The 27,761-nt window shown below is 51.7% G+C and overlaps 1 protein-coding gene across 11 annotated transcripts in view; it reads right to left on the bottom strand.

Moving 5' to 3' along the window:
- Nucleotides 1-8,047: 8,047 nt before the first annotated feature.
- The window catches only part of MPRIP (myosin phosphatase Rho interacting protein), a 130,868-nt gene continuing 111,154 nt past the window's right edge, over nt 8,048-27,761 (bottom strand). For 7 of the 11 annotated variants that reach the window (XM_033091732.1, XM_033091733.1, XM_033091731.1 and 4 more), the window contains 9 exons: nt 22,749-26,621; nt 19,181-19,328; nt 18,338-18,455; nt 16,949-17,108; nt 15,775-15,894; nt 14,867-14,953; nt 14,502-14,664; nt 13,116-13,201; nt 8,048-9,806 (listed from right to left, as the gene is read on the bottom strand). In XM_033091732.1, coding sequence (XP_032947623.1) covers nt 9,735-9,806; nt 13,116-13,201; nt 14,502-14,664; nt 14,867-14,953; nt 15,775-15,894; nt 16,949-17,108; nt 18,338-18,455; nt 19,181-19,328; nt 22,749-26,621 — 4,827 coding nt within the window. In that variant the 3' untranslated portion in view covers nt 8,048-9,734. Of the gene's footprint in view, nt 9,807-12,562; nt 12,629-13,115; nt 13,202-14,501; nt 14,665-14,866; nt 14,954-15,774; nt 15,895-16,948; nt 17,109-18,337; nt 18,456-19,180; nt 19,329-22,748; nt 26,622-27,761 lie in introns of all 11 variants that reach the window. The other 4 variants (XM_033091729.1, XM_033091730.1, XM_033091737.1 and 1 more) reach the window with 4 other exon arrangements.

Genomic DNA, 27,761 nt, shown 5'->3' on the forward strand with positions numbered 1-27,761 from the left:
AGTAACCCTATCCCATCAGTGGTCACTCCCTACTCCCTCCAAACCCAGCCCCTGGCAACCCCTCATCTGCTTCCTGTCTCTATAGATTTATTTGCTGTGGAGGTTTCATATAAATGGAATCCAACAATATGTGGCATTTTGTATCTGTCTTCTTTCACTTAGCATGTTTTTGAGGGCTGTTCCTTTTGTAGCATGTCATTATTTCACTTCTTTCTATCACTGAATAATCCAGTAGTACCTCGGTTTTCGAACGTCTCCATTGACAAACATTGCGGTTTACGAACGCCGTAAACCCGGAAGTAAATGCTTCGGTTTTCGAACACGCCTCGGAAGTCGAACATGTCACGCGGCTTCCGCTGAGTGCAAGATCCTGAGGCCTAGCGGTCGGCTGTTTTCCAACGTTTCAGAAGTTGACCGGTCTTCCCGCACGGATTACGTTAGGAAACCGAGGTACCACTGTATTCCATTGTATGGATGTATTACATTTTGTTTACTGATTCATCAGGTGATGGACACTTGGGTTGTTTCCACCTTTTAGCTGTTACAAATGATGCTGTGAACATTCACGTACAAGTGGGTGGGCATATGTTTTCATTTCGGTTGAGTAAATACCTAGTAGTGGAATTGTTGGGTCATGTAAGTCTGTGTAACCACTGGAGAAACTGCCAGACTGTTTTCCAAAGTGACTGCACTATGTTACATTCCCATCTGCGCTATATGAGGGTTCCTTTTTTCCAGATTCTTACCAATAAAAATACCTGACTTAATTATAGCCAGCCTGTTGGGAGTGAGGTGGTGACTCATTGTGCCTTTGACTTGTGTTTTCCTGACGACTAATGATGTTAAGCATCTTTTCACGTACTTACTGGTCATTTATACATCATCTTTGGAGAAATGTCTATTCATATCCTTTGCACATTTTTTTCATTGGGTTACCTTTCTATTGTTGAGTTGTAAGAGTTTTTTTCTTTGTTTCTGAGCCTATATAAATTGTTGTATTTTCAAGTTCACGATTCTTCTGTCTGCTCAAATCTGCCTTTTAATCCCTGTAGCGGTACCCTTGTTGAAAAACAGTTGATCATGAATGTAAAGGCTTATTTCTGGATTCTCAGTTTTGTTCCATTGATCTATATACCAATCCATATGCCAGTACCACACTGGCTTGATTACTGAAGCTTTGTAGTTAAGTTTTGAAACCCAGTAGCATGAGTCCTCTTTCTTCTTTTTTTTAAGGAGGGTGCAGATCACAGTGGCCCATAAGGGGAAAGAACTAGCAGCCTTGGTGTTATCAGCACCTCTCTCTAACCAACTGAGCTAACTGGCCACCCCTAACTTTATTCTTTTCCAACATTCTTTTGGCTATTCTGGCTCTCCTTACATTTCCATATGAGTCTTAGGATCAGCTGATCTGCTTCTGCAAAAGCAGCTGGGATTTTGATAGGAATTGTGTTGAATCTGCAGATAAGTTAGGGAGTATTGCCATTCATTCTAACAATATTATGTCTCCCAGTCCATGAACATGGGATGCTTTCCATTTATTTAAATCTTTAACTTCTTTAAGTCTTGTAGTTTTCAGTATACAAGTCTTACACTTAAAAATTTTTTTCTTCATGTTATTGAAAATGAAATTGCTTTAATTTCAGTTTGTTCATTACTAGTATATAGAAATATAATTTATTTTTTGTGTATGAATCTTGTATCTTGCAAACTTACTAGTTTTAATAAATTTCTTTTTTTTTTTTGGTGGATTCCTTAGGATTCCTCCTATATAAGATCATCTGCAAATACAGATAGTTTGACTTCTTCCTTTTCAACATGGATGCCTTTGTTTCCTTGCCTAATTGTTCTGGTAAGACTCTCCAGTAGTGTTGAATAGATATGGTGAGAACAGACATCCTCGTCTTGTTCCTGATCTTGGGGGAGGGGAAGGACTTTCAGTCTTCCCCCACGGAGTATTTAGCTATGGGTTTTAATGGGACTTTAGTGTGTTGAGGAAATTCCCTTCTATTCCTAGTTTGTTGAGTGTTTTTATTATGAAAAGGTGTTAGGTTTCTCATATGCAAACTGATTTTTAAAATTGCACTTACATAGCCTTAAAAAGTGTGTTAAAGCTGTTAGAATGCCATATTAGACTAGTGTCCAAAGACTGTGTGTACGTTTGACTAATTGTTTTAAATGGTTGGAAACTGATTGGACACCCTTAAACTAGAACAGCACGCTGACAATAGTTCTCCTTTATGTCTGCACTTAGCTCTGCTCTCACTAAGCCTTACAAATTCCATTCAGTTGATTTGTAATACGTAGCCTTTTTTTGTTTATCTGAATAAAATTTGGAATCTTAGTCATTTTCACATATTTCATTCTAAAGGTTTTTGCAATATTGAAAAAAATCGTTTCTTAAATTTATTTAGTGGGTCACAACAAGCATTTCAAAAAGTGAAATAGAATGAGACATTAGGGTATATCCTAGTAAGGGAGCATTATTTTGTGAAATTTTGGGTTGTGGTTGGGGTGTGTGTGTGTGTGTATCAGATGCAAAAGTAAAACTTTATTGTAAGCAAATCTATTAGTAAATGGGAAGGTATGGGAGAGTTACAGTTCCTTCCTGTCATTAGTATTTCTTAGTGTCCTTTGGGCCTTCTTAAAGTTTCTGTAACTGAGCTAGTGTACCTTAGATTGTGGATGTGAAATATTTCTTACTATGTGTTGCGTATAAACATGAGAAACCGAATTTTTATGGGAAATCTGATTTTAGAATGCTGACAACTAATCCAAAACTTTAAAAACGCTGTAAAAAAAAAGATAATAAAAGTAAAAACCAAAACTATATTATAAAGCTCTACTGTCCAATTTCTGACTTTTGACTTAAATGCACGTTTTGCATGTCTCTCCATTAAACAAAACCTCATTCACCGCATGCAAAGGGTGATGCAAAAATAGTTTATTATGGTATAGTTTATGTAAAGTTAGGTAATATTTACAAAATAGAAATGATCAGCTACATCCATGGGAATCTAGCATGTCACACAAAGGAATAAATATTTTGACAAATACTTCAGTTGTAGTGAGCTGTTATTAGAAACTTTGTTTAAAAAAAAAAAAAAGCCTCAAACGAAACCATAAAATTCTTGAATTGTCAGAGAGAGCGAGCAGCTTCATTGACCAGGCTCTTCTCTTCAGGGAAGACCTGGGGGCCTGACAGAAGGTGGCCCACCCCGGGGCCTCGCTTCCGGGAGCGGCCTCAGCGCCAACTCCGGTGGAGCCTGGGAGGCGTGTGCCGTCACCCGGGCTCCTCAGACCTCTGCTTTCCTCTGCATGTGACTTAGTATCGTGAACATTATCACTTAGCATTAGTACAGAAATTAAACACCAGTTAGTTATACAAGTTTGTTCTTTGAACACGTATCACCTGACTGTTGAAATTAGCTGAGGCAGAAGTGATTGCTGTGAATTATTCCCCAACTTGTGACAACAAATTACCTGTATTTTTCACTTAGTATGTCAGCTCTCCCACCAGTTTGGCATAGTGTTTTTATCTTTAGTACTGAGCTGGGACATTCACCCTGATAGAAGAGTATTTTGTGAGAAAAATCACTAAATTATAATTGTTGAGGAACCACTTAAGAAACTTTACATTTTATAAATATTACTTAGGAAAACCACATGAATTCTTGTCACTTAACTGGTTTGAATCCTAACAATAAGTCAGTAGATACGTCGTTAATACTAAAGGTAAACCCTAAAATCCATTTTAATTGAAGTTTTGTGATATAAACATAATACAATAATTTAGTGTTCTCCATAATCTATTCCTAGCTTTCTATAAAAAAACTGAAATATGTAATACAACTAGTTGTAAAGGGGAAAAGAGCAAAGGGCGTGGGAAAACGGGAGGGCAGCAGGCGAGCTGTCCGGATCTGACTCCTTCCCTGTGAGCTCCAAGTGCATCCTGGGAAGGCCCCCCGGTGCCGCAAGTGGAGACCGACTGTCGTGCTTTACCCCTGAGACTTCAGTGTCCTCCTGCATTGGACCATCCAATTCTAAAGTATTTTGTGACTAAATGTTACCTATTGGACAGACATGTATGGTAACATAACAGCCTTCCGAGTTGTGTGCCCTCTGTGCTATTGCACAACACAGCCTAAGAGCTGGGGACAGCCACACACTGGGCTGGACTCCGCATGTAGCCCTGCCCAGGACACAGACCCATCTGCCAGACTGTGTTAAACTAAGTCCCCTCCAAGTCTCAGATTCCTGTGCAAAGGAGCTGGTCAAGATGTAACCACCATGTTCTTCATTTTCTTCCTTTTCCTCCAGGACTTGAAGTGGCTCTACCAAGAACAAGAACTACAATTCTTTCAATGAAAGACAATATATAGGTGCAGGGTTGTCATTAGTTTAGACACTATATAGTCTTTAAAACCACTTTTCAATGATAAACGCTTTTAGAAAGTCATTAAAAACATTTCCTTACAATGTTGGCTGGGGTTCAATCTTATACCCAAAGCTGTTCTCCTTACCTTAAAAAGGGATGTGTGTATACAATAAAAAAAAGAAAGTCACAAAAACCGTATAGTAACTTCTGAGTAATATTTTCACTGCTTGCTCTGAATATACCGATTATTTTGAAGAAACACAGCTTTTAAACAGAGAAATTGGAAGCCAGAGTGTGCTGTAACTTAAGTCGTCACACAGTCCTGTATGAACACCTAGAGGAAAGGGACCGAAGGTGGTTTAAAGAGCGTTATTTGTGGCACACACGGGGGTGGTCTAGTGTGATTATCTACTCTGTCTTCTTTTGAAAAGACTTCAGAGAAGGTAGACCTCTGCCCTTTATAGAGAAACAACACTTGCAACTTATTGTTCTCAAAAGGGCAAATGAGGCTGGGTCTTTTCAGCAAAATTTGAGAGACACTGACAACATGCATTTCCATATTGGGTTTATGTCAAGTTTTCCTATGAAAGAACCCAAAACAAGTTTTACTAAACCTCACTTTCAGCTGATCCTTAAGTGTAAGAATACACGAAACTGCAGGTAAGTACAACAGACCCCCACCTCCTAAGAGCAGGGTGAGGGCTGACTGGCCCTGCCTGCTGGGGAAGTGTCCCAGTGTCCTGCTACTGGTGTGGACAACAGTGAAGGATTTGACCTTTGACCTTATCTCAGGCGAGTAAAAACACCTTTGCTAAGATTGGAAGTCTAGTGTCTAAGCTTAGACTTTTTAGGGATTTGCTGGCATGGAAAAGCCGGATAGGACTTTGTGTACTGGTAAACTTCTAAGCGTGACACCTGTGGAAACCCATGGCAGTTCCTCGTATTCACTGATTGAGAAAGGGAAGCTTTAGCTGAGCAGTCTAATAATTCCTCGCTCAAGAATGACAAGGTAGAAGAGCCTACGATGAAAGATGGAAAACAAATGGTGTGCAAATACCTTAGTGTAAGAACCTTTAGAATAAGTAAGTTTCAGCAGCGTTCTTCCCAGGTCCTTCATAAAGGTCTACTGGAGGCTGCTGTCGCAGGGCGAGAATTGTCTGCTACTCTCAACTGGGTGGAGAAAATGGTAGGCCAAGTTAAAATTTACTGAAAGGAAATTCCTATTTAACATAAAACATTGCAGTAGCTCCGTTGTCCAGGATTTGCAGGGTGTGAGATGTTTCAGACTGACGTTTTCACAGCAGTGCAGCTTGCAATATGCCAACTTTTTCTTTGAGCATTTAATTCTTCCTAAGTGTAATACTATACACTTCTCTGTCCTTTGTAAAACTTTAAAAATACGTAAATTACCCCCTCCTTTTTGGTGATAAAGGGGTCACTGAATCCTGTGTTTAGTTTTTGTTTTTTTGAAATTGTGTCTATAAAGGAAAATGTTAAATTCCAAGCTTCCTTAGGACAACGATGAGCAAACTTTTATTTTCAGGAAAAATAAATGTTGGTGGGTTGCATTCTTTTCACAAACTGCAAACAGCCTTGAATCCCTGGATAGTAACTGTCTTAGATGCATCGGTGAGTGAAGGCGAAGGACCTGGTGTGTGGTTAGCAGATATGGGGGGTGGGGTGGGAAAGCCCGCACGTCCGGCCGCAAGCCGCGGGGACCTGGGCCTCGGAGCCAGGGGGTCACACACGTGCCGGAAGAAACTTTCTCTGAGGAGAGAGACACTGCCTGCCAGCTCATCAGTGTAGGGAACACAACTGGGGGTGCCTGCAGTATTTTACAGCCCGTCATTTCATAGCTGGAGAAAAGGGGGCACAGGGCCAGGGCTCAGCCTCCAGGTGCCGCAGGGGGAGGGAAGGTATTACACCATTTCACCCCCAGGATCAGTTGAAAACCATCGACTTGCTAAAGGGACCACCAGGCAGCCGTGATCAAGGACTGGGTTCCATCCTCAGGCCAGAAGGCAGTGTTCCATCTACCTCTGGTGAAATAATGGTATAAATACATTCTACAAAAACGATTCTTAGGCCACCAGTTTTGTTTCCTGGCCTCACTTGTCAGAATTCCTTTCAGGCAGCCTCTGACAGTCACGACTGTGTGTTATAAAGACTGCAATTCCCTCTTCCTGGGTCTGGCCTGTGCAAGGCCCGCGATGCCTAAGTGTTGGGTCTGAGCGAGTGACTCGATCTGGACACGGCGGCAGAGCAGGTCCCACTTAACTAGTCAGGCCCGGGGCCTCTGTGGCCTCTACCTTTCTGGGGGGTGGGGGGAACTTGGAGGGAGGGGCCTCTGGTCTCAGCTCCTGACAAACCCACTCATTCCCACCCGTCCATTGAGGATGGCCACCACTTCCTCCCACAAATTCATTCATTTTGACACCTTACTGCACAGCTTCCATTTCTAGTGGCGAAGTGCTGTCTGCCACCTTACCCCCGTGCCAAGGAGGCTGCAGACAGCTGTGGTCACCTGGGCACTGGCCTTCATATCTGCTCAGGGGCTGGCCTCATGCATGACAGAGCTCGGCCAGCAGCAAGCGGCCACTTGCGGCGTGTGCGCTGCCCTGCATGCCGCGGTCACAAACGCGGATGTTCACAAAAACTGAGAAACGAAATCCAACTGTTTAGTTTTCCCATGAACGTCTGCCACAGCTTTTAGCAGGTGCTAGCAGATTACAAATGAATAATGAACATTTACAGGAAAATAATTACAACTCTGAAAAGTCAGTCCACGTTAACATTTTCCTTCCTGGGAAGTGGGGAGCCCCCGCACCTGGGCGCAGTGCCCCCCACACACAGCCCCAGCCCTGAGGACCTTCCTGTACCAGTGCAGAAACCTACTCAACCTCCATCCACATCGTTGCTTTCTTTTCAGTAGGTAGCCAGTTAAATTCCCCCCTGGGATGTGGTGCCTGCAGGGCGCCTACAGGGGACACTGTACCCCTGGGCCTGCAGTGCGAGGTGAGGCCAGAAGATCCTTTGCTCCATCCTGCCCACTTGCTCCTGCTGGAGGGCAGGACTCAGCAGCAGGCGGCTCAGACCTGGTTCGGAGCCTGACAGTTTTCACTACAGGACGCCGCTCAGCAAGGCCGCAGGCTGTATTCCCGGGAACCTCAAGACTGAACCAGCCCCAGGACAGCGAGTCCCGCTGTTTCTGGGGTGATTAGGAGGGGCCTTTACAAAGGCTGCGGTGACAGGTCTTCCCCAGTCTCTGCCTTCGACCCCAAATGCTGTACTCAACACACCTGCTCCCCAGGATTCCTGAGGCCTCACCTCCAGGGACAAGCGAATAAAATGAATGCTCTTTTGACCCACTGTGGATTTCAAAACCTTTAGTTTTAAGGCAGATGGAGCCTGTCTCCATGCTTGACCCCGCTGGAAGTCTCTGGGATGGTTGGAAGCACAGGGCTGCCTGAGGCAAGTACTGCGAAGGAAAGATGGACATCAGAGTGCCCAGACATCGCAGCGACCGGGCATGCTGAGTGCCATGGCACTCTGCCCCAGCGTGCGACAGTATTCTGGCGGTACGGGCCCCAGGCTCCCGAGCTTCTGTACACTCCCATTCTACAACACGAAAAAGTCATGGGTACTTTATGAAAATGTGGCCAATCTATGTGGCGGGGGTGTCTGGTAAGCAGATTGTTACAATCAGCTACTATTCTCTTGCTTTTAAAAACATGGTATAGTAGACAGGGAGTGCCAGGAGTGGGAAGGACTCTTACAGCTTGTGAACAGGGAAGGCTCACACCAGAGGGCAGCCGAGTTCATTCCAGTGAGAAGACAGCCCCCAGGTGTGTGTCTTACATTAAACACAGCCCCGGGGGTGGGGTGGGGGGGCTTCTGTCTGCCTTTCCCAGGACTCTTCCCAGATGACATGTTCATTAACTTAATCTAGGAACCCAGCAAGATTTCTTCGTTTTCATCCCCACGTATCTGGGTATCCAGAGACAATAAAAGCATTAACAATGAGAGCGTGCTCTTGGCAATACAGCCAATGGACCAACAGACTCAGGGAGACCAGAACGAGCTCCACACATTCCATCCACTCTCCTGCTTCCACCTGCTCCCGAGGCGGCAGAGCCGGTTCCCACTGGCTACGGTTTGGTTATACTCCTTGATCAATAGTTTTCATGAGCCATAATAGAAACTCCAACTCAAGACATTTTTAAGAAGAGCTATAGTGTGTTTGGTGGCAGTTAAAAAGGTCTTACTCAAACTGTTAAAAAAGCCAAATTGTTAGTACAGGTTTACTTTAGGTTCTCTAAACGCTGCAAGAAAACTCTTCGTATCTCAGATTAATTAAATGAGGATAAAGAACACAAAATAATAGGCAGTTCTCATCTGACTCCGACATCCTCTGTAGTTTCCTCTTGACTTAACACAGGGGGCTTCTCTCAACCTTTTCAAAAGCAACAGGTTTCTTTTCAGAGGGATTACAGAAATGAATCCTCTTTCGCCTGCAGGATTCCCTGAGGGGATTCATCATTTGCAGTTACAGTCTGAAACCCCAGGCCACAGGTCAACAAGCCAAGTAGTTATGAAACAACCGGGGTGACTGGTGGCCAAGAAAGGAGCGAGCGTAGGAAGGAATGAGAGGGGCCGGGGCTTTTGTGCAAGATTTAATAAAAAACAAACAAAAATAGGAATGGCTGCTTTCAACATTCTCCAGGTTGTGAAGTTTGCCATGATGACCTAGGGTGTGGTTCCAAGATGGATCAGTGGAACAAATACAAAACGCTGGCCTTCTCCCAAGCCCAAAGGTGGTGAGTCAAGGTCAGAAACCACGCCCCTCGCCCTGCTCCCCTAGCTCCTGTTACAGGCTTGTGAGCTGTCAGTGCAGGGATCCAGGCAAAAGCACATCCCCATGGCTTGTTCTCTCCAAGTGACCCAGTGCGCAGAGCTCGGCCCGGGCCCGATCCCACGGAGCGCCGGCGAGACAGAGCTAGCTTATCGACAGGCTGCCGGGCGGCCGGGCGTAATACTGACAGTGAGTGAGCGAGTGCCGCGGTGGCGGCCGGAAGGGATTCCAGCGGGTACAGCTGGCCCCCACCCCCGACCCACTGCTTGGCTTATTTTAGAATACCACGGAAAAGAAAGCCTGGATAAAGACAACAGGAAGTCGGAATCAACATAGCAGGGAATGGTGTGAACAACCCATAAACCAGTCTCTCATGCATCCATACCCACAGTTAATGACAATAATGACAACAATAATAATAAAAAATCAAGATACAGACAAAAAGCAGTGTTGGGTTGTGCTGCCGCAAGCTGGGAAGGGTGTATGTTCAAGTTGAACGGGACACAGCTAGTCTTTCTTCAAGTCCCTGGATTCAAAGAGCTTCAAGCGTTCTTGCACTGTCAGGCCTTCCTTCAGACTCTGGGAGGAGAGGAGACAGACAGACAGACAGACAAACGGTTAAGGACCAGGCCTAATGCTGGGGTGCAGTTTGCAGTCAGAGGCAGAGGGGTGGGGGAGGCTCCTCAGAGATTAGTGGGGCATGCTAAGGAGAGAGCCGCCTCCTGTGCAACGGTGTTATCTGGATGAAAAAGGAAACAAATCAGAGAAACAAGGCCATGTGTGCAAGAAGGTGAATTCTGAGCTTAGGGCTCTTGAGACAAGCAGCCATCAGACCGATTCAGCCAGGAAAAGAAGAGTGTGCCAAGAACACGAAAACCGCCCATCTACGCCTTCTCCCGACTGTGGACCTGCCCACGTGTGGTTCACTTGCGACTGTAACCAAGGCTGTTACCAAGGCTCACGCGGGACCAGAGCTGCCGGGGCACCGCGCAGCGGGCCGGGCCCAGCCTCCCTGCCCCCGGATGTGCCTGGCAGCACCTGCTGCCCTCAGACCCACTCTCGGCCTTCCCTGATGAGAAACCCTGCTGGGTTTCCTGTTACGGGGTCTTGGGCACATGTCAACATATCTCCTCCAATTTCCAGAATGTAAAACCGATACTCTGTTCTTGTGAAACCCTGGGCAAGTTTCAATCTGTGTGTCTCGAGATGAATGCGACTTGACTGACTGGGGGTCAGTGTTTCCCCTTCATCTTAGAGGCTCCCCCCAAAGACTGAATTTCTGGATGAGAAGAGGAACATCCATCACGTAGAGGATCACTGGGGTGGGTGGGACGCCAGCTCCGCGGGGACGGCCTGGCTCCTGAGTCGCTGTCTCACCTCCATGGTTTAAGTCTTAACATCAGACCCAGAGTTGCCAGGGTCCCCAGCGTGCGCGTGCTAGAGCTGACAAAGGCACCAGCGTCACTAAGACACGCACAACTCAAGGCTGGCCCCAGGGCACCGATCTGGTGGTTATGTCCATTTCAGCCCCAAATCGGAGCAGCTGGTCCTGGGGCTGAGAGCCCAGCCCGACGCTTCAGAGCGGGCGTTTGTGGGTCTGTGGCCCCAGCTTCCTCCAAGGTATGAGGGAAGCGGGGTGGGCCCTGCTGTTCCCCCAGCTTCACCCAAACAGCTCACTTGCTTTTGGTACCATAGGTCTGTGTGTGTATAAATGAATAGGAAAACTTTTTTCTTTTTTTAAATAAAGGGTCCTACTGCTAACCTTTCTGAAACTCGCTCCAGGTGGACCTCCATGTAAGCATGTGGTTGGGTCACTTCTGAAGCTTGTCACTGAGTAGGTTAGAGGATGGGGGCCCGTCCACACCCCACTCCAAACCCGTCCCTTACTGCACACAATGGCCTCAAATACTCTTGGGTCTCTCCTCCCAATGCTTCCGGTCAGGAGCTGCTGTGTCAGCCTGACACAGGTGCTGGGCCCGTGTGGCCACGCTGCAAAAGGGCCCGGCCCACAGGCAGGCCCCGCCCCACACCCCATGGCTGTCCTAGCTGGGGACTTTCCCGAGACACAGCAGCGAGCGCCACTCCTGAGAGCCGAGGGACGGCGAGTGTCCTGCCTCTGGGTGTGCACCTGCTATGCGCTGGCAGACACCTCGAGGGACAATCCCTGTTGTGCTCAGGGACAGGCAGCCAGGGAGCAGGGCGACGAGGGGCAGCCCACCCAAGGCTACAGCAGGCCCACGGCTGCGTGCTCAGTGCCACGCACTGCCGCCACACCAGCAGGAAACAGCTCCACCCGTGTGCAGCCAGTGAAGGGCCTTCCGTGCAGCCGCTCCCTTGGGGCTCATTCCTCCCACGGCCAGTCTGCACCGAGCACCTCGGGGACCCCACACTCACTACCAGACGGGCATCTCCAGGAGGACTCTGGGGGAACATTCTCTGGTCGCAACCCCAGAAAAGCTGCCCTGTTCTTAAGCAACAAACTTGCTTTGACTTGGTGCAGCTGAGACTTTCTCTCCTTTTGGGTGAGGGATGATGCAGAAACAACAGAAATGAAATAGAAACCTCTACATAGCAGACCTCACGTGAAAAGCATCAACGACAGGTTCAGTTTCTAAACAATGTCACTCCCTTTGTGCTCGTGGGGGTGGGGCTGTCACCACACGCAGTCAGGGAGAGGGCAGCGCCCCCTGGAGGGAGGGGGTGCTCGCTGAGAGGCTTCCCAGGCCTGGCCAACCCGGCATCACAGCAGCTCCCTGAGGACACCTGCAAGGTCTCGCTCTACCTACCGGGCAGTGCCCCGTACACCAAGGGCTTTCTTCCTCTACGGGAAACATGGTGGCGCCTGACACCTGTCTCTTTACTTTTGCTCCCACAGACAAAACTGCTCTTGTGACGTGTTCCTCCCGAGCTCCGTCCATAGGCACGCTGCCTGAATACCCTGGCTCGGCCCTGCCTGGCCTGTGAACTGGGCAGGGGTTCTGCAGCAATGGGAGACTACTTGTCAGGGCCACGGGGTGTCTGTCACGCCCGCGTCCTGACAGAGGCAGGAGGGGTCCCCCAGAGAACATGGAGCGCACAGAGCCTCCGCCATGCACATTGACCGGGCCTGTGTGCCCCTGAGATCCGGGCTCAGCTCTGTTAAGAGGTTATAGTGCCAGGTAGCTCCCCAGGACAGGTTAATGAAACTTCACTTGGATTTGCGCATGTGCTTCCGGAGCAGCATGAATTAAATCAAGTCACAATGAAACAAGGAGCTTGCTATGGAGGTGTGAGCAGTGCATGCAGGTAGCACCCCGTCGAGGGCGGCAGGTGGGTGGGTAGTGAGAGGTGTTTACCTACATGACAGGGGACCTGGAAGCGGGCTGGTTTCAGTTATCCCATGAGACCTGCTCAATTACAGACTGTCAGAGGAAAGAGCAAAAAATAAGACACACGCACAATAAATCCTGACTGTAGCATCTGTCACTCCCCACCCCGCCCGCCCTTCCCACGGAGTGGCGCGCAGGAGGCAGGGCACATATGCTGGGGTTTGCAGGGAGCGTCCTCTCTCGAAGGCAGCCGGCATCAGTACTACACCAAGGACACGCGAGGAACAATAGACAGAGTGGGGCTGGGCCAGAAGGCGAGTGGGGTGCGATTCCCTGCAAACCCTGCTTGTCGTAGGCCTGGCCCTTCCACTGCCACTGTCAGGAGCTGGGTCCACTGTTGCATGGAGGAGACACGGAACTCGAAGCCACCAGAACTGGCCCAGCAGGGTTAAGTGTGTGGGGCCAAGCTCATTCTGGGACCCTGGGGACCTGCCACCGCTGCCTGTACTGGGCCTTCACCCCTGCCCCTCTCCCCAATGTCCGGGAGCCCCACATACCTGGGGCCAGACCCCAGGCTCACCTTGGACCTGATGTTTCTGAGTTGCCGGCTGACACAGGATCTGTCTTTCTTCAAGAAGTCAGGATTGCTTTTAGATTTCATTATATCTGAAGGAACAAACAGACCCATTACTTTGTTTCTAAAACGCTCTGGAACTAGAGTGAACGTTGCAAAATTTCCCAAGCTGATTGTCCTCACCTCAGCCTTAAACAACTTTAAGGGAACGCAAAGCCAGTAACCATGAAACAGATTAGACCTTTTTTGGAACGGCCCACGGAAGAACTGGAGGATGTCTGCGTGGGGGGCACTTGGCCAGGGTCTCCCAGCCGGGGCCTGACCGCAGGCAAAGCCGTGTTCTCTCCGGGGTGGGGGTGGCCTGGACACCCCACTCTGGAGCTGCACCTCATCTGCTGAGCAGCCCATCCTATCCCACCATCCTTCCTGAGAATCCAGGACTATGATAAAACAAAAGGGAAGACCAAGTCCTTCTAATCCTCACCCGCGGGGACAGCCACCACCAATGGTCTGGCGTACAGTCCTTCCCACTCAAACAAATACACGCCGGGCCACACCGTGTGTCCTGTTGGTGGCGTTGTTCAAACTTAATATATTTATTGAGCTCTGTCCATGTCAAAACAAAAATACCTACCTGATGTCATAGTTTCAACAACCCTCCGTTTGATGCAAATAGATTGCTTAGGTGCAATCAGTCTTTGCTTCCAAGTGCTAAGTTCTTTGTCTGCACATTTCTATGCACCAGTTTTTTTCAGAAGTTAAACTGGTAGGTCACAGGATGTATGCATCCCCCCTAATTGTAAGCCTTCCTCTCTCGATGTCTCCTGGCTCCCCCAGGCTCCCCTCACTGCTTCACCCACCCATAGTTAGTCTGTAGTTGCATTTTAAATTTTGCTCCATACTGCCTCATTGCCTTCCAGAAAGACCCTTATCCTCCGAACAGCAATGCAAATGATTTTCTGTCCACCTATCCATCAGTACTGCCACTACCACTAATCCTGGGCTAGCAGACAGAAAAAAGTTGCATTTTTTGGGTATTAGCGAGCTAGCACATCGTTTCCTCTTTGGCCCCTTCCCCCACGGCCTCCTGTAGATTTTATGGTGAAACCCCAGGACCAAGCAACTAGTGGGAGCCACTTTTACCAAACTATTGAGTCTTAAGGAAAACAGAAAAACGCAACCTGTCACTAATATGAAAACAGACGCCGATGGTGTGATTTTCCCTCAAAGCAATCAGCACCGGGCCGCCACCAGCCACCCTAGGGACCTGCCAGCCCCGACCAGTGCCCCTCTCGCTGTTCTCTGTGAGGAAACAGGAGTCTAAAGACAGACTGGGATCGCACTGCTTTGAATGAAGCCCCTGTAACGCCTGCCCAATCCCCACAAGCTCACCATATCCCGACACGGGGGTGTTCTCAGGGGACTTTTCACCCAGGGCTTCCGTGGCTGCTTTCAGCTGCTCTTTCAACTTGCTGATGTCACAGTCGGCCTTTGCTCTCACGATGCTGAGCTCTGTGTAGATGTCTTTGTACTTGTCACTAGCATACTTCTTGTCCTTGGGGGTTGAAGGACAGAACAAACAGTGGTTACAGCCAGGCGAGGTGCTCTGTCTTCTGGGGAGTGACAGGGGAGTGCCACCCACAGCAGAAGAGGCAGGTTGACCCTGGACTCGCAAAGGCAGGAAGGAGACACAGTTCTGCAGTGGTGGCGACACGTGTCCCTCGCAGCCCCGCCCGCCCTGTGGGATGTGCCCTTACTCGCAGCGCCGTCTGCAGCTCATCCTTGAGAGAGCTGATCTCCTGTTTCAGGTACTGTATTTCTGATTCCTTGACTCGCAATAAGACCTAGAACGAGAGAGCAATTGGGGATCGACATTCAGGAGCAAAGGGACTTCCAGAGTCTTGAAAGCAAAGACTGTGAGTAGAGCAGAGAGCAGCCCCGCACAAGGAGGAGCAGGCTGCTTCCTCCCCGCCTCACCGACACGCAGAACATAAGCACTGCTGCCGGCTGCAGCGCTCCACACAGAAACAGGAGAAAGGAGCTGCTGCAATCCTGCGCGCCTCGGCGCCCTCCTCCTCGGCCAGCGCCCCGGCGAGCTGCGGCTGCGCCCACGAAGGTGCCCACAGAGCTGACCTCTGAGACTTTGGAACTCACTCTGCCTCTCCCACATCTTTTACCAGGAGAGAGTTTTGTGACAAAATTTTAATTGAATGGGAAGAAATCTAAGTGCTTTCATAAAAGGGCATCTTATACATAAAAATCAATCATTTGGACAAGATGAACCTCCCTGATCCCGAGTAAGAATAGGGTGTTGTAAGGTCTCAAGCAGCCTCAGTGTCCAAACACTTAAGAAATGTTTCTGTGTAGGTGGTGTTTGTGACGGCAGATGCAGGGGAGGAGGGGAGGAGAGTGAAGATGGGGTTAAAGGTCCCTGCGGCCTCTCACGGGATCTCCACTTCTGCCGTGGGCTCTAGGTTTGCCTGGCAGCTAACCGTTCTCTTTTGCTGTCCTGGGGTGAATTGCATCTTTCCATGTTCTTTCCTTCTTGCTAGCTCCAGATCTCATCCCTGTAATGACTCTGTAAGCTGGGGACCACCCTTGGTCCCCACTTGGGGCTTGTGCGGTGCAGAGCTGGGTGCAGAGGGGGCCTGGCTCCGAGCAGTACCTCCAATTCGTAGGCATCCTTGCCCTGCGTGAGAGGCGAGCCCGCGGCCTCCCCACTGGCGTCCCCAGTCAGCAGTGTTCGTAACCGTGCGATCTCCGCAGCCAGGCGGTTGTTCAGCTCCTGGGGGACAGAACGACAGAACAGAGATGCTCAACAGAACTGCTTGGGGGCGGCAATCATGCAGCGCAAGCAGGAGAGGCTGTTTCTCACAGCACCAGGCAAACGCGGTTGGGCACACGGGGCCACGGCCTGCTCTGCGCACCGTTGTGCTTGAGGTTTAGCATGTGCAGGTGTCACCGCCTGCTGTTTACACCCCTGGCCAAAGCCATTTATGTGGGCTCTGTGTCTGTAGAATTGTGTGTGCAGGATTACATAATCCTTCTTACATTTCTGTCACCATAACTAATGTTAAGCTGTCCCACGGTCTTCCCACTTGAGTTCCTGCAAGACTACGCCCTCTTGCCACCCTCCCCGCATACTTTCTGTACCTTCTTCCCAACTGACAGATGGTCACCTTAGGCCACCGCAGTGACAAGCGGAACCCGTCCTGCCAGAGCGCCCTCTACGGGGTGGCTGTGGGCCCACGGAGCCTCGGGCCTGAACCAGGCCCCCATCTGTCTGCTCAGTTCCCCGGGGAGGACGAGCAGGTGGTCACGAGGACGGTGGACCAATCTGGTACCACAGAGAAGCTTTCATCAAACTAAACCTAACCTTGAGCCTGCCCACTAGCCAGGATTTTAAATGCACTCCAGTTTTCTGAGCAGGCAAATTCTGAGAATTCTCTGACAAAAATAAACGTAAGCAGTGTCTGCTCCTGACTGGGAGACGTTTAAACATGGTGCTAGCCTTGGTGACGGGGGTCGGAATGGGTGCGATGACCCTCCCAGGCCTTGCCCAGCAACAATGGAGTAAAAAAATCAGAGATGCCCAGGGCAAGAAACTGAGACATTTAGAATCTCCAAAAGAGCTGGAGCCACAGTATTCCACGTGTGATCAGCTGGTTTCTGCAGCCTGGTGGCCACAGCCCTACCATCTGCTGTGAGTTTCTGTCAACACATTGGAAGCTGTCACATGTTGGGGAGGTGCCTGCAGATCAGGGGCCCACTCCGTGGCCCAGGGACTTTCGGGGCCACCTTGAGGGTGAGGCCTGCTTCCCACTCCAGCACGGGCTCACCTGATTGTGGGCGTTGAGCTCCTGGTTCTCGCGCTGGCACTGCCGCAGGGCCTGCCGCTCCGCCTCCAGTGCCTGGGCCAGGTGGGCGTTTTCCAGGCACTTCTGGGAGTACTGCTCCGACAGGACCTCCAGCTCCCGCTGCACTGACTGCAGCTCCTCCCTGGGGAGAGGGCACCACTCAGTCCTACCCCCCCACGGCCAGGCAGCCAAAGGATTGCGGATCCCCACTGAGACTCGGGGGATGATGAGACAGCAGAAAGAACTGAGGGACAGAGAGCAGGCCCGCGCATTCTGCTGTCTCAGTTTGCACACAGCTGAATAAGGGAAAACTGAAAAAGCACTTCAGGTTTATAGAAATCTACCTTGTGTCCTTCCCCAGTCCTCTTTTAAGTAGCTTAATAGTGCCACAGACAAAACTTCTCTCGTGACATGAGAACATTCACTCACTGGTACCAAAACACATGTCCTGTTTCTGAGAGAAATCCGACTTGCAATTTGTCTTCAGCACTAACTTCTGAGGTGACCTGTGCCGTAGCTCAGGGCCAGGCTCTATTCATACGCAGAAAATCACAGCCTTGAGACATTACTGTCTATCATCCTGGCCCCCCCCGAGAAGGGCTGTTTCTCCCACTGGGGAAGCCAAGAACGAGGGGTCTCAGGGTGAGCCAACCAGGCCCCGTGCCCTGTCACCCGTGCAGGTGAGAGGAGTGTGACTGCAGTGCACAGGGCGCCACCAGCCTGGCCCCGGCCCTGACTATACTGAATGGGAGCACTGGAAGAGGCAGGGACCCCAATTCTTTTATGGTGCAAAGACCCCAATAAAGGCTAGCTCTGCATGGCTCTCCCAGAGGCCAGTTCAAGGGCTCCCAGTGGCGTTAGCTGTGCGGAGGAAAAAGTGAGTAGCTGAGCTGCTGTCTGCCTTTCAGTCTCTGGCCTATGCAAACAGAATCAGCGTACGTGCTTGTTAGAAACGTAGGGACTGTAGCTGCCTCTGCCACGCACAGCCATGAAGCATCAGGCTTCAGGCTCTGGACCACATTCCCTCCGCCTGAGCTACTGCGGCGGCAGCAGCTGATGGAGAACCAATTCCAGAAATGGCTGGAGAGCAGTCCTGAAGAATGGTTAATAGTTACGCAATTTCCTTTGCTGCGTCTTCTCTAGATTTTAGTGATTAGTTTGTGTGTGTCAGTAACAGGAAGCCCACTTGGGCCGCGAGAGCTGGCGGCTACTGACCCTCAGACGGCACTCAGCCCCTCAGGAAAGAAGCTGTGAGCAGCTCAGTGCTATGAGCCCCCGCACTGCCACCCTGGGACCCGCATCGCTGTGGCCCCGACAAAGGCACGGGAGACGCCTGGCCCGCGCCCCACGTGAGGCCGGAGGCTGACTCACAGGTACTGTCGCCGCAGGGCCTCGATGTCGGAGTTCACGCTGCTGATCTGTGACCGCTGGCTCTTCTCCAGCTCACGCTCCATCTCCTCCCGGTGGGCGTTCTTCATGGCTTCGATGGCTGCAGGCAAGGACATGGCCATCAGCTCTGGGGCGCTGGGGGGCCAGGTGGACAGCAGGAAGTGACGGCTCCCTGCTGTCCACGCTCAGGCTGGCCTCTCCCAAGCCCACTCTCCGAGGCAGACGCAGGCCAGGAGAATTCCCAGCGAACTCTCCCCACAAACGGATGCAGTGCATTTGTTCTTCTGACGTTCGATGAAAATCAAACTGATTAAATAAATGTCAACGTTAAATTCAAGCATGAATTTGTAAAACAAAAAAGCTTTCAGCTTGGTATGTTTCCTTCCTGGGTACTCAGGGAAAAAGCCATGTCAAGAATGATTACATAAAGGAGGACAACACCAAACCAAAGGTGCTGGGCTTCCTCGGGGAAGAGTATGGACTCTGTGACAAAGCTTTTTTCAGAGCCTTTGTCCTCTCACGTTATGGGACACTTCCGGCAGGTCTTCTGTGGACAGGGCTCTGTCAGAGGGAAATGCCACCGATGGGACTGGCGGGGCTGGAGAGCCCCTCACGCGAAGTTGGGTGGACTGCTGGTTGCAGAGAGGGCTCCTAAAACCAGCCTTTTCAATTCCCAGAGAACTGTCACAGAAGAATTCTCTCGGATAACGACGCTTAGATCTCAGCCGAGAGGCTAGTCATTACTCTGGGCCGCACATGCAGCTCGGGAGAAGTCTGCCACCTGTCCTGCCCTCTGGGTAAAGCGGCCACCGTGCCAGCTCCCACCTGAGATGGTGGCCGCGGTCTCCTCTGCCAGGAGGCGGTCTTTCTCTTCCCGCAGCTTCTCCAGTTCCCGCTGGTGCTGCCTCTGCAGGTCTTCAATCTTCTTCTGGTGCGTTTCTTCCATTGCTGCAAACCCTCGCTCACATGTCGCCTGCAAGATGCAAAAGGAACTTGATTAGCTTCTTTGCCTTTAAGCCGGGCGTCCTGTTTAATAAACAGCCAGCAGCCCTGCCTGCTCCAGGCTCGCTAGTAAAGAACACACTCTCTGAAGGTGAGCAGAGCCAGTGGGGCACCTGACACTGTCTGCGGACTCTTGCTGGTACTGGACATTTTATGCCAGCAGAGAAATTAGAAAAGGGTGTTTCCACCTATAAATTCTGTCTATTTCTGTGACTGTTCTGAATCCCGTGGAGTTGCTATTGCGGGTGGGAAGCGGTTGCACGGGAATTTAAAACAGCCAATCCTGGACTTTGACAGAATTGCTGCCAAGTAGGACAGGAGGGAGAGAGCAGAGAGGGAAGGTGCAGAGGCCGGCCGTGGCGGCTCTGAGTTCTCCAGCTCGCAGCACGTCTCAAACCAGGCATTTCACAACCATTCACAACTCTGTCAGCTGTAGGGAACCCAGGGGCCCGGCCCTGCCACTATCCAGATGGCCACCCTCACTTAGTCATTGAACCAACCTCTCTGGTGCCCACTGAGGGAAGGACATTAGGCTACATGACCTCTGCCCTTCCAGCCTGCATCTTCCTTCTTCTCTGGAAGGACTACAGAGAGGGGCACTAATTAATTGACTTTACTAACTGTACAGAGACACCTAACAGAACTGTTTTCCAAACTTGTCTATGCCTTGTTACAACCTGAACTAGTTTATCACAGGACGTAAGTGCAGTGGAAGGACAGGTACGTCCTAAGAAGGGACCAAACCACCCCCCACAGCTACACTAGGAAACCTGGGCTTGGCTTATCAGAGCTGCTCTTATCAACAGGGCAGGAAAGTGTACCAGACAGACGCAAGGGGTGGTATGTGCTGCTGCTTTGTGCAGACACACACTTTCTCTCTAAATCTCTGGCAAGATCTGTTTCTGAATAGGGATCAGACCTTTCAGCGATATTAAAGAACTGGAGAATGTGGCTATTACATTCCAAATCTAAGTGTAGCTGGGCTCCCCGCTCCCAACCCTGAACTATTAGGCCAGTCGTCTTGCACATGGATTCAGGAAAGAATACCAAGAAATCAACGACCATTCTGGGTGTCTCTGAGCCCCCACAGTAATTGTGAGGCCTTCCTGAGGTCTTCCATTTAGTCTTTCAAAACTCATGGTCAGGGTGGACTTCACAGCAACACATTTGCTGCACTGGGCAAATGGTCTTAACTGTTGTCCACCATGAACTAGGCATTCCTCCCCGCCGAGGCCCGTCTGGAAGCTGGTGCTCTCCTTTCACCGCCCTCACACCACAGGCTGGCTGGAGAAATGCGAGCGCTGTGGGCTCCCGGCCACTGGCCCGCTCTGAGCACCCCATCTTCCCTCCCACGTGCTTTATTCACACATGGCTCTTCGGTTCACACATAGCTAGTAGATCTTGTAAGTATTAGCTCGATTGGAGCGCTTTAGAATATTTAAAGGATCAAAAATCTTCCTACAGAAACTCGGAGATGTCTTTAACGACTGGTTGCTTCCTTGAAGAACATGTGAGTTAGAAAATAACTTGTAAACAGGTTTTAATTTTTAAGCCAATAAACCTTGGGATCAATAAAAGTTCTTACTGGCTACTGTGTAGAGTCATGAGGAAACGCGCCAGCCTGTGGCTGTGGTAAAGGGGCCCACACCCGTCTCCCCAACCCGGGTAAAAATTGACACAAAGTAAGAGGATTCCCTAGGCCCCTCACGAGTGCTGTTGGGTTGTAATTTCTGTGCGTCTCAAGGGGGTGAATGAGAACACCACGGACCTGTACTGCCGCTGGGGGACACTGGGCCCCAGCACCACCACAAGGCGTTTTCTCCTTTCCCATGTCTTGCAAATGGGTGGTGCGATGTCACCACTTTGGCCAGAGCCTTATCTGTGCCCTGCTGACTGACACGGGGCTGAAGTCGCCTCGCCGTGCAGGTTCTGGTGGAGCAGACAGGGAGCAGCTCACTGTGGTGGGGAGGGGGTACCCAGGCCCAGTGAGGGAGGGGAGTGTGTGCACGCACGCACCTGCCGCAGACCTGCAGGGTGCCCTGTGGGCAGGGCGGGCACAGGGAGGCCGTGTTTGCGCACCTGGCCACCTGAATGCTGCGCTCACGTGCACTAACCATCACCGGGGGCACAATCTCAACACTTCTGGAAAATGGCCCTTGAAGCTCTCTCACAATTTGTAATGGTTTCCTAAAGGTTTTGACTGACTTGGGACTAGAAGAGAGAAGAAGGCCTGTCGCCTGAGTGCTTGTCTTTGGCCCGCGGGCGGTCACCATACAGACGGAAATAGTATGCTAACAGAGCACATTTCTCTCTTCTTCTAGAGCTCGAGGGATGAGCTGCTGGAAAACAAGACCGGGCATCCTGCCGAACGGCAGCATTAGCGCCACATTTGGCAGCAGCAGCAGCTGCAGCAAAGCAGCCACTGCAGCCTGGGAAGCAGCTCGATGCCGCACCAGGGAGGCACCAGCTCAGCAGAGGCCCGACTGGGGGCTGAGGGCTTGCGAAGGGCCGGGGCATTTACGGGGCGGAGCTCCAAGGGATAGGGAGAAGCTCGGGAGATTCTGGGGGGCCTGTGCACACACAGTCGTCTGGTTATGAAGGGGTTGGACGAGGAGCCGGACTGCTTCACGCGGCCCAGTGCCTGTGCGCCTGGGCCCAGGGCCTGAGTATTCTGCCTAACGAGGCGGAGTGTGAAATGGGGTGGGGGTGCGGGGCACACTGACAGGAAAACGTCATTTCCCAAAGCTCCTGAGAAGGAATACCAGCAGCCGAAAGCTGTGCTCTGTAGAAAAGCCCTTCCTTCTTGTACAGAACGCCCGTGAAACGCCAGTTTCCCAGAATTGGGACAAGCGTGACTCCCGACACTGCCTGCAAATATTCTCTTTTGGGTACCCCAACTCTGCTCTTAGGGCAGCTAGGAGACGGCCCAGCTGATGGGGTGCCTCTGGCCTGTCTCTCCTGGGCACTTGTCAAGTTTGGGTCTGCACTAGCCTGGAGGTGGGCTCTGGGAGGGCGGGTGAAAGGGTGAGGCTGGCGGGGGGGCAGCAGGGGCTTCCCTCTGGCGGAACGCTGAGGCCGCCAGACGTGGGTGGGCAGGCAGCAGGGAGGCGACACTCTCTCTCTCGCCAGTGACCCTGTTCTTTTGCTAGCTCTCTTCCCGGTGGGGGCTGTTGAACGAGACCCTCTCCTGGGCCCCGCTCTGAGGCCACACCACGGCCAGCGAGGAGATGAGGGAGAAACAGAATGTCGCCTCAATTCTGCTTATACAGCAATCCAGAGCCAAGAACCGTCTCCCGGCTCCACTCCAAGAGTCCGGTGCACTAGACACCCCCAACAAGCAGGAAAGTGCCTGCCCCTCGACTGCTTTGCAAATAAAACAAGGCTTCAAAACCTTAAGGTTCTCAAAGTCTTGCTGGTACTTGTCGCGCAGAGCGGCTGCGTCGCCCTCCAGATCTCTGTGCTCCAGCTCCTCCCGCATGACGTCCATCTGCGCCTCGAGCTCCTGGATGCGCTCTCTCAGCCCCGACATGGAGTCGGCCTCCCCCTGGGTCGCGTACACAGCATCTGTGGGTGGGCTGGCCGGCCAGCTGGACGAGGGGGGCTGGTGGCGGCTGCCTGGGGGGCTGGGGGCCTGCAGGGTTTCGGGGTGCTGCCTCTGGTAGTGGCGGAGGGTCTCCTGCAGGCCCTGCATGTTCTGGGAATAGTGCTCCTGCAACGTCCTCAGCTCCTCCTCATGGATTGTCTGCAGCTCCTTGACTTTGAGCTGGAACTTGTCCTCTAGGGTCTGCATCTGCTCCACGTGGTGCCGCTCCATATCCTGCCTGTCCCGCACCGAGGCGTCCAGCTGGCTGAGGACTCTGCTGTGCTCAGCCTGCAGCGTGTTCTCTGCGCGGTTCAGCTGCTCCACCACACACCTGATCTCCTCCTCGTACCTCCCCTGCAGGGCGAACATGTTCTCGCTGTGCTTGCTCTCCACCTCTTCCAGGTATCTCTGCTGATGGTTTAGCTGGGTGACCTTGGCCTTGAGCTCTGCATTTTCCCTTTCGATGATGGCAATCACTTCCAGGTACTCACTCTTCTGCTTCCGGAGAAGTTCCTCGTACTGCTCCCTGAGGGCCCCAACGGCTTGTTTGTGCTCCTGGCAGAAGGCCCCCCTGCTCTGCCAGGACTCCTTGTAGCTCTGCAGCTCCTTTTCATACTCCAGCCGAATTTTGCAGGCTGCGTAACACACCTGAGCCTGAATAATTGCATCTTTAACTAATAGTGAAGAATACTGACCGAGGCCTCCCAAACAAGTGTTGTACGAGAGACTCTGGGATGCCTGAAGAAGCTTCTGACAATCTCTTACCGACTCCACAGGGGGCAGCGAGGTTAAAGCGGCAGATATCTCCCCTAAGAGGCTGGCCTTATCTTTAAGCTGTAGGGCGAGTTCTTCCTGAATAGCAACGAGGGCTCCAGAGGTCCGGTCAGACAAATGGGATGGCTCCTGGGAGCCAGCTACGTCTTGATGACTCAGTTCTTCTAATGGACTCAAGTCCCAGGACGCCTGTACACTGTCTGCAATGCCTGTTGGAAGCTTGAGGGCTTCCGAGACCTGCTGCATCACTCTCTCAAAGTTGGGGGTGTGGTAGGCTCCCAGGATTTCCCCCAACACATGCTTGTGCTGTTGCAGGGCTGTCTGGGTCCCCCGGAGTGTCTCCTGGATGCTCTGCAACCGACGATGGAACGACTCCCTCACGGACTGCACGGCGAAGCTGAGTTCTGCCCTGACCCATGTGGCGTCTGCCAGGGCGGGGACCAGGGCCTGGGGGACGCTCTGCTGCCCCCCTCCTGATGCGCTGGCTGCCTCTCTTCCCAGTGTCCCCAGGTGCTCGCTCAGACACTCAACCTGGCTCCAGAATTCGCCATCCACCAGCACCTTCTTGGCCCAGGTGTCTGCTGGGGCTCCAGGACAGAGTGCGGCACTTCCAGACTCCAGGGGCAACTTAGCTGACTGAGAAATATCGTGGAGAATGCGTGAGATATCTGACGTTGTGTTTTTTAAAGAGTCTGCTATTTGGTTTATCAGAGAGGCTTCCAGAGCTATTTGATCAGAGAGGAGCTTCAGCTGCTCCTGCTCGGTCAGTTCAGGCTGGTGAGGTGGCTGCTGCAAAGCTGCCTTCCCTGTCTCCGAGGCACCGCCTTCCGCTAGCGGAGCCTGGGCCCCGCCGTCTGCAGGGCGTGGCCAGTGCCGCAGGGCCTGGATGGCGCTGACTAGTGCGCTTTCCACGCTGGCCAGCGGGCTCGCTCCTACGTCCTGTGTTGCTTCCTGGCCAGCCCGCGGCAGAGATCGTAGCTGCTCTTGGCAGTTTTCTAAGCAAGCCAAGGCCTGACTGTTTTTGACCTGGAAATTGCCAAGCTCCCCAACGTGGTTTTCCACTATCTTCACCCTGGCCTGTCTTTCCTGATCCAGCTGGGAGGCCAGCGCTCGGACCTGGAGCAGGCTGGTGCGGAGCTGCTCGCGGAGCCGCGCCTCTGTGCTGGCCCACTGCTGGTGCAGCGCGAGCAGGGCCTCCTGGCTCTGGCCCTGCTGGCTCTCTAGCTTTACCGTCACATCTTTGAGCTTCTCCTCTGTGATGTAGAGCTTGGTCTCCAGGGAGTGTATTATGGAGAGGTAGGTGTCCGAGTCACTGGTTGCAGGGAGCGAGCTGGGGGTGGCCTCTGATGACATACTTTCCTCTGAGGGTGACCGGTCCTGACTAGTGTCAGAAGATGTGCTGCTGGTCCAGGTCTTCTCAGACCCGTCGGGGTGGGTATATTTCTGGCACTGGATTGTGGAGAACCGGATTCTCTGCCTTTTAATGCTGGGCACCCCCTGCTCGGGTTTTGCTGCAGTTTGCGGGTGCCCCTCTGTGTCAGGCACTTCCGACTTCGAGGGCACCACGTTTGCTTCTCTCCTGGGGTTGCTGTCCCCACATTCCTCCCCAAGGGCAGCCCCTGGGTCCTCGTCCTCGAGCCTCAAGTGTGGGAAGCCCGGAGGTGCGCCGGCAACTTGGAGCTGCGGGCCCGAGAGTGGAACCCCATCCTCCTCTGCTTCTTCCGTGGAGCTCCGTGACTCTTCCACCTCCTCTGAAGACGCCTTTACAAATTTTCTTAAAATCTCTTCCTTTGCCTGGAGCTTTATTTCTGTTTCCTCTAAGCTGCTCCCCAGGGCCACCATTTTAACCAAAGCCTCATTGAGGTCCTGATCTTTCTTTTCTAGAACTTTCTCATGCATTTCCTTGATGTGCTTCAGCTCCTCTTCCTTCTCCTTCAGCAGCGTGTGCATGCCCTGGAGCTGGCCAGCCACTGTTCTGTACGAGTGCGCCAGGCTCTGATAGTCCGCCTCTCTTCCCCTCAGCTTCTCTTGGAGCTCGGCGACGTCCCCATCAGAAACAGCGATGCGCCCCACCAGCTCCTGAAAACGCTGCCTGATGGCGTCCCGCTCGTCCCGGAGGCTCTGGACGTGCTCCGCCAGCTTCTGGATGCTGGCCTCCTTCATCTCCAGCTGCTCCTCCAGCTGGTGCACTGCCTCACTGCCCTCGAACTTGGCGCTCAGCTTCTCCTTCTGCAGCACCTCCATCTGCTGCTCGTGGTCCTGGAGCTGGTCCTCGTACGCACTGGCCTTGTTTTCCACCTCCTTCAGGTTCTGCAGCAACACCTGCTTCTCCTTCTCACAGCTCTCAAGCAGCAGCTCGTAGTTCCTCTGCAGCTTCTCCTCCATCAGCCTCTGGGCCTGCTCGCTGGCACTGAGCTGCTGGCTGAGGTCCGCGATGCGCTCCTGCAGCCTCTGCACCTCCTTCTGCCGGTCCCTCTGCAGTGCCTGCTGCATCTCCAGGTCCCGCAGCTCCTGTGTCTTCTCCAGCAGCAGGGCCTCCGCGCTCTTCAGCTTCTGCTCGCTGGCCTGCAGCTGCCCGCTCAGCGTGGCCTCACTGTGCTGCCACTCCTCCAGTTGCTCCCGGACCTTGTCCTTCTCCATCTTCAGGTCACCCTTGAGCTTGGCCAGCGCCTGTTCCTTGATAGTGAGCTCAGCGGCGGCAGTGCTGAGCCTGGCCTGGAGGCTGTGGATCTCGGCCTCGTGCTGCCGGACGGCGTCCTTCGCCTCCCCGTAGCTGCGCCTCAGGGCCTGCGTCTGCTGTGTGCTCAGCCCCTGGCGCCGGCACTGGGCCTCCAGCTTCCTTTGCAGGTCTTGGTTGACTCTGTGGAGCCTCTGCCAGGCACCGGATGGGGAGGAGGCCACTTCAGTCTTAAAAAAACCGATTAAACACTGGTTAGTAACACTCGGGCTTCCCAGTTCTGAGTGTCACACCTCTGGCCAGGGTCAACCACAGAAAAGGTCCTTGGTGGGTTTGCCTTTCATCCTTTGCACAATTATTTTTTCATTAAAAAAAAGAAAATCCAACAAATCACCTTAACTTTTTTGGTAAGTGCTGCTTCCAGGTAAACAGAAAACATGGACAATAACATCAAAATAGCTCTAACTGAATAGCTTCTAGGAGAAATAAACCAAACGAAATTGAACAATGGAACACACGGGTAAGCAAACAAGATTGAAGGACAACAGACGGGTAGGAAGGAGGACAGGGGGGCAGAGCATAGGCGTCTGTTTGTTTTGCCAAACAAAAGGTCCACGGCTCTAGATGATAACCCTACAGAAGCACAGGACGAAGGGTACGGATGATGATGTCACTTCCTTCTAGGCTAGCGAGAGAAGGAAGGGAGGCAACAGCTCAGGATGTCAGCAAGGTGACATCCACACATTGTCCTTTGGAAAGTGGAGCCCGTCCTCTACAGTAACAGGAAGAACTAATCTCTACCTGCAAGAAGACAAAACGAGGGCAAAACGGAAACCATGGAGCAAAATATGATCATCAACAAAACAAACAAACCTTTATGAAATTCAAAATAAGCAAGTAAAGCATGCAAAAAACAAACAAAACACAAATGAAACAAAACTCCCCAAATGGAAAGGCATGCAGGACAGACAGAAGAACTAATGATGTAGGGGAAACAAGAACACAAACACGAGTGAGAACAGCCCCGCCTAAGAATTTGGCCTGCCTGTGGCCCCCGTAGTCTGCTGGTGGGGACGCCACAGATGTGACACTCAGTTACGCTGTTATTAAGTTCCATCCCACACACATCCAAACCACGCAAGCTCCTCCTCCCGGCAGTTAGCGCAGGCCCCCCCCACCCCAGTCCCACTGATTCTGTTTAGAAGCAATTGCAAAGCACACAGGGAGGTGACTGCACCCTGGTATTAGGCCTAGCGGGCAGGTGCCCAGAGGCTGGCCTCCCAGTGCTGACTGACGGGCTTGGGTGCAGGCTCATGCAACATCCAAGTTAGACATGGGTAGGATCTCAGGTTAGCGATCTGCAAAATCTG

This window comes from Rhinolophus ferrumequinum, chromosome 21, assembly GCF_004115265.2.
Source record: "Rhinolophus ferrumequinum isolate MPI-CBG mRhiFer1 chromosome 21, mRhiFer1_v1.p, whole genome shotgun sequence".
NCBI classification, from domain to species: domain Eukaryota; kingdom Metazoa; phylum Chordata; class Mammalia; order Chiroptera; family Rhinolophidae; genus Rhinolophus; species Rhinolophus ferrumequinum.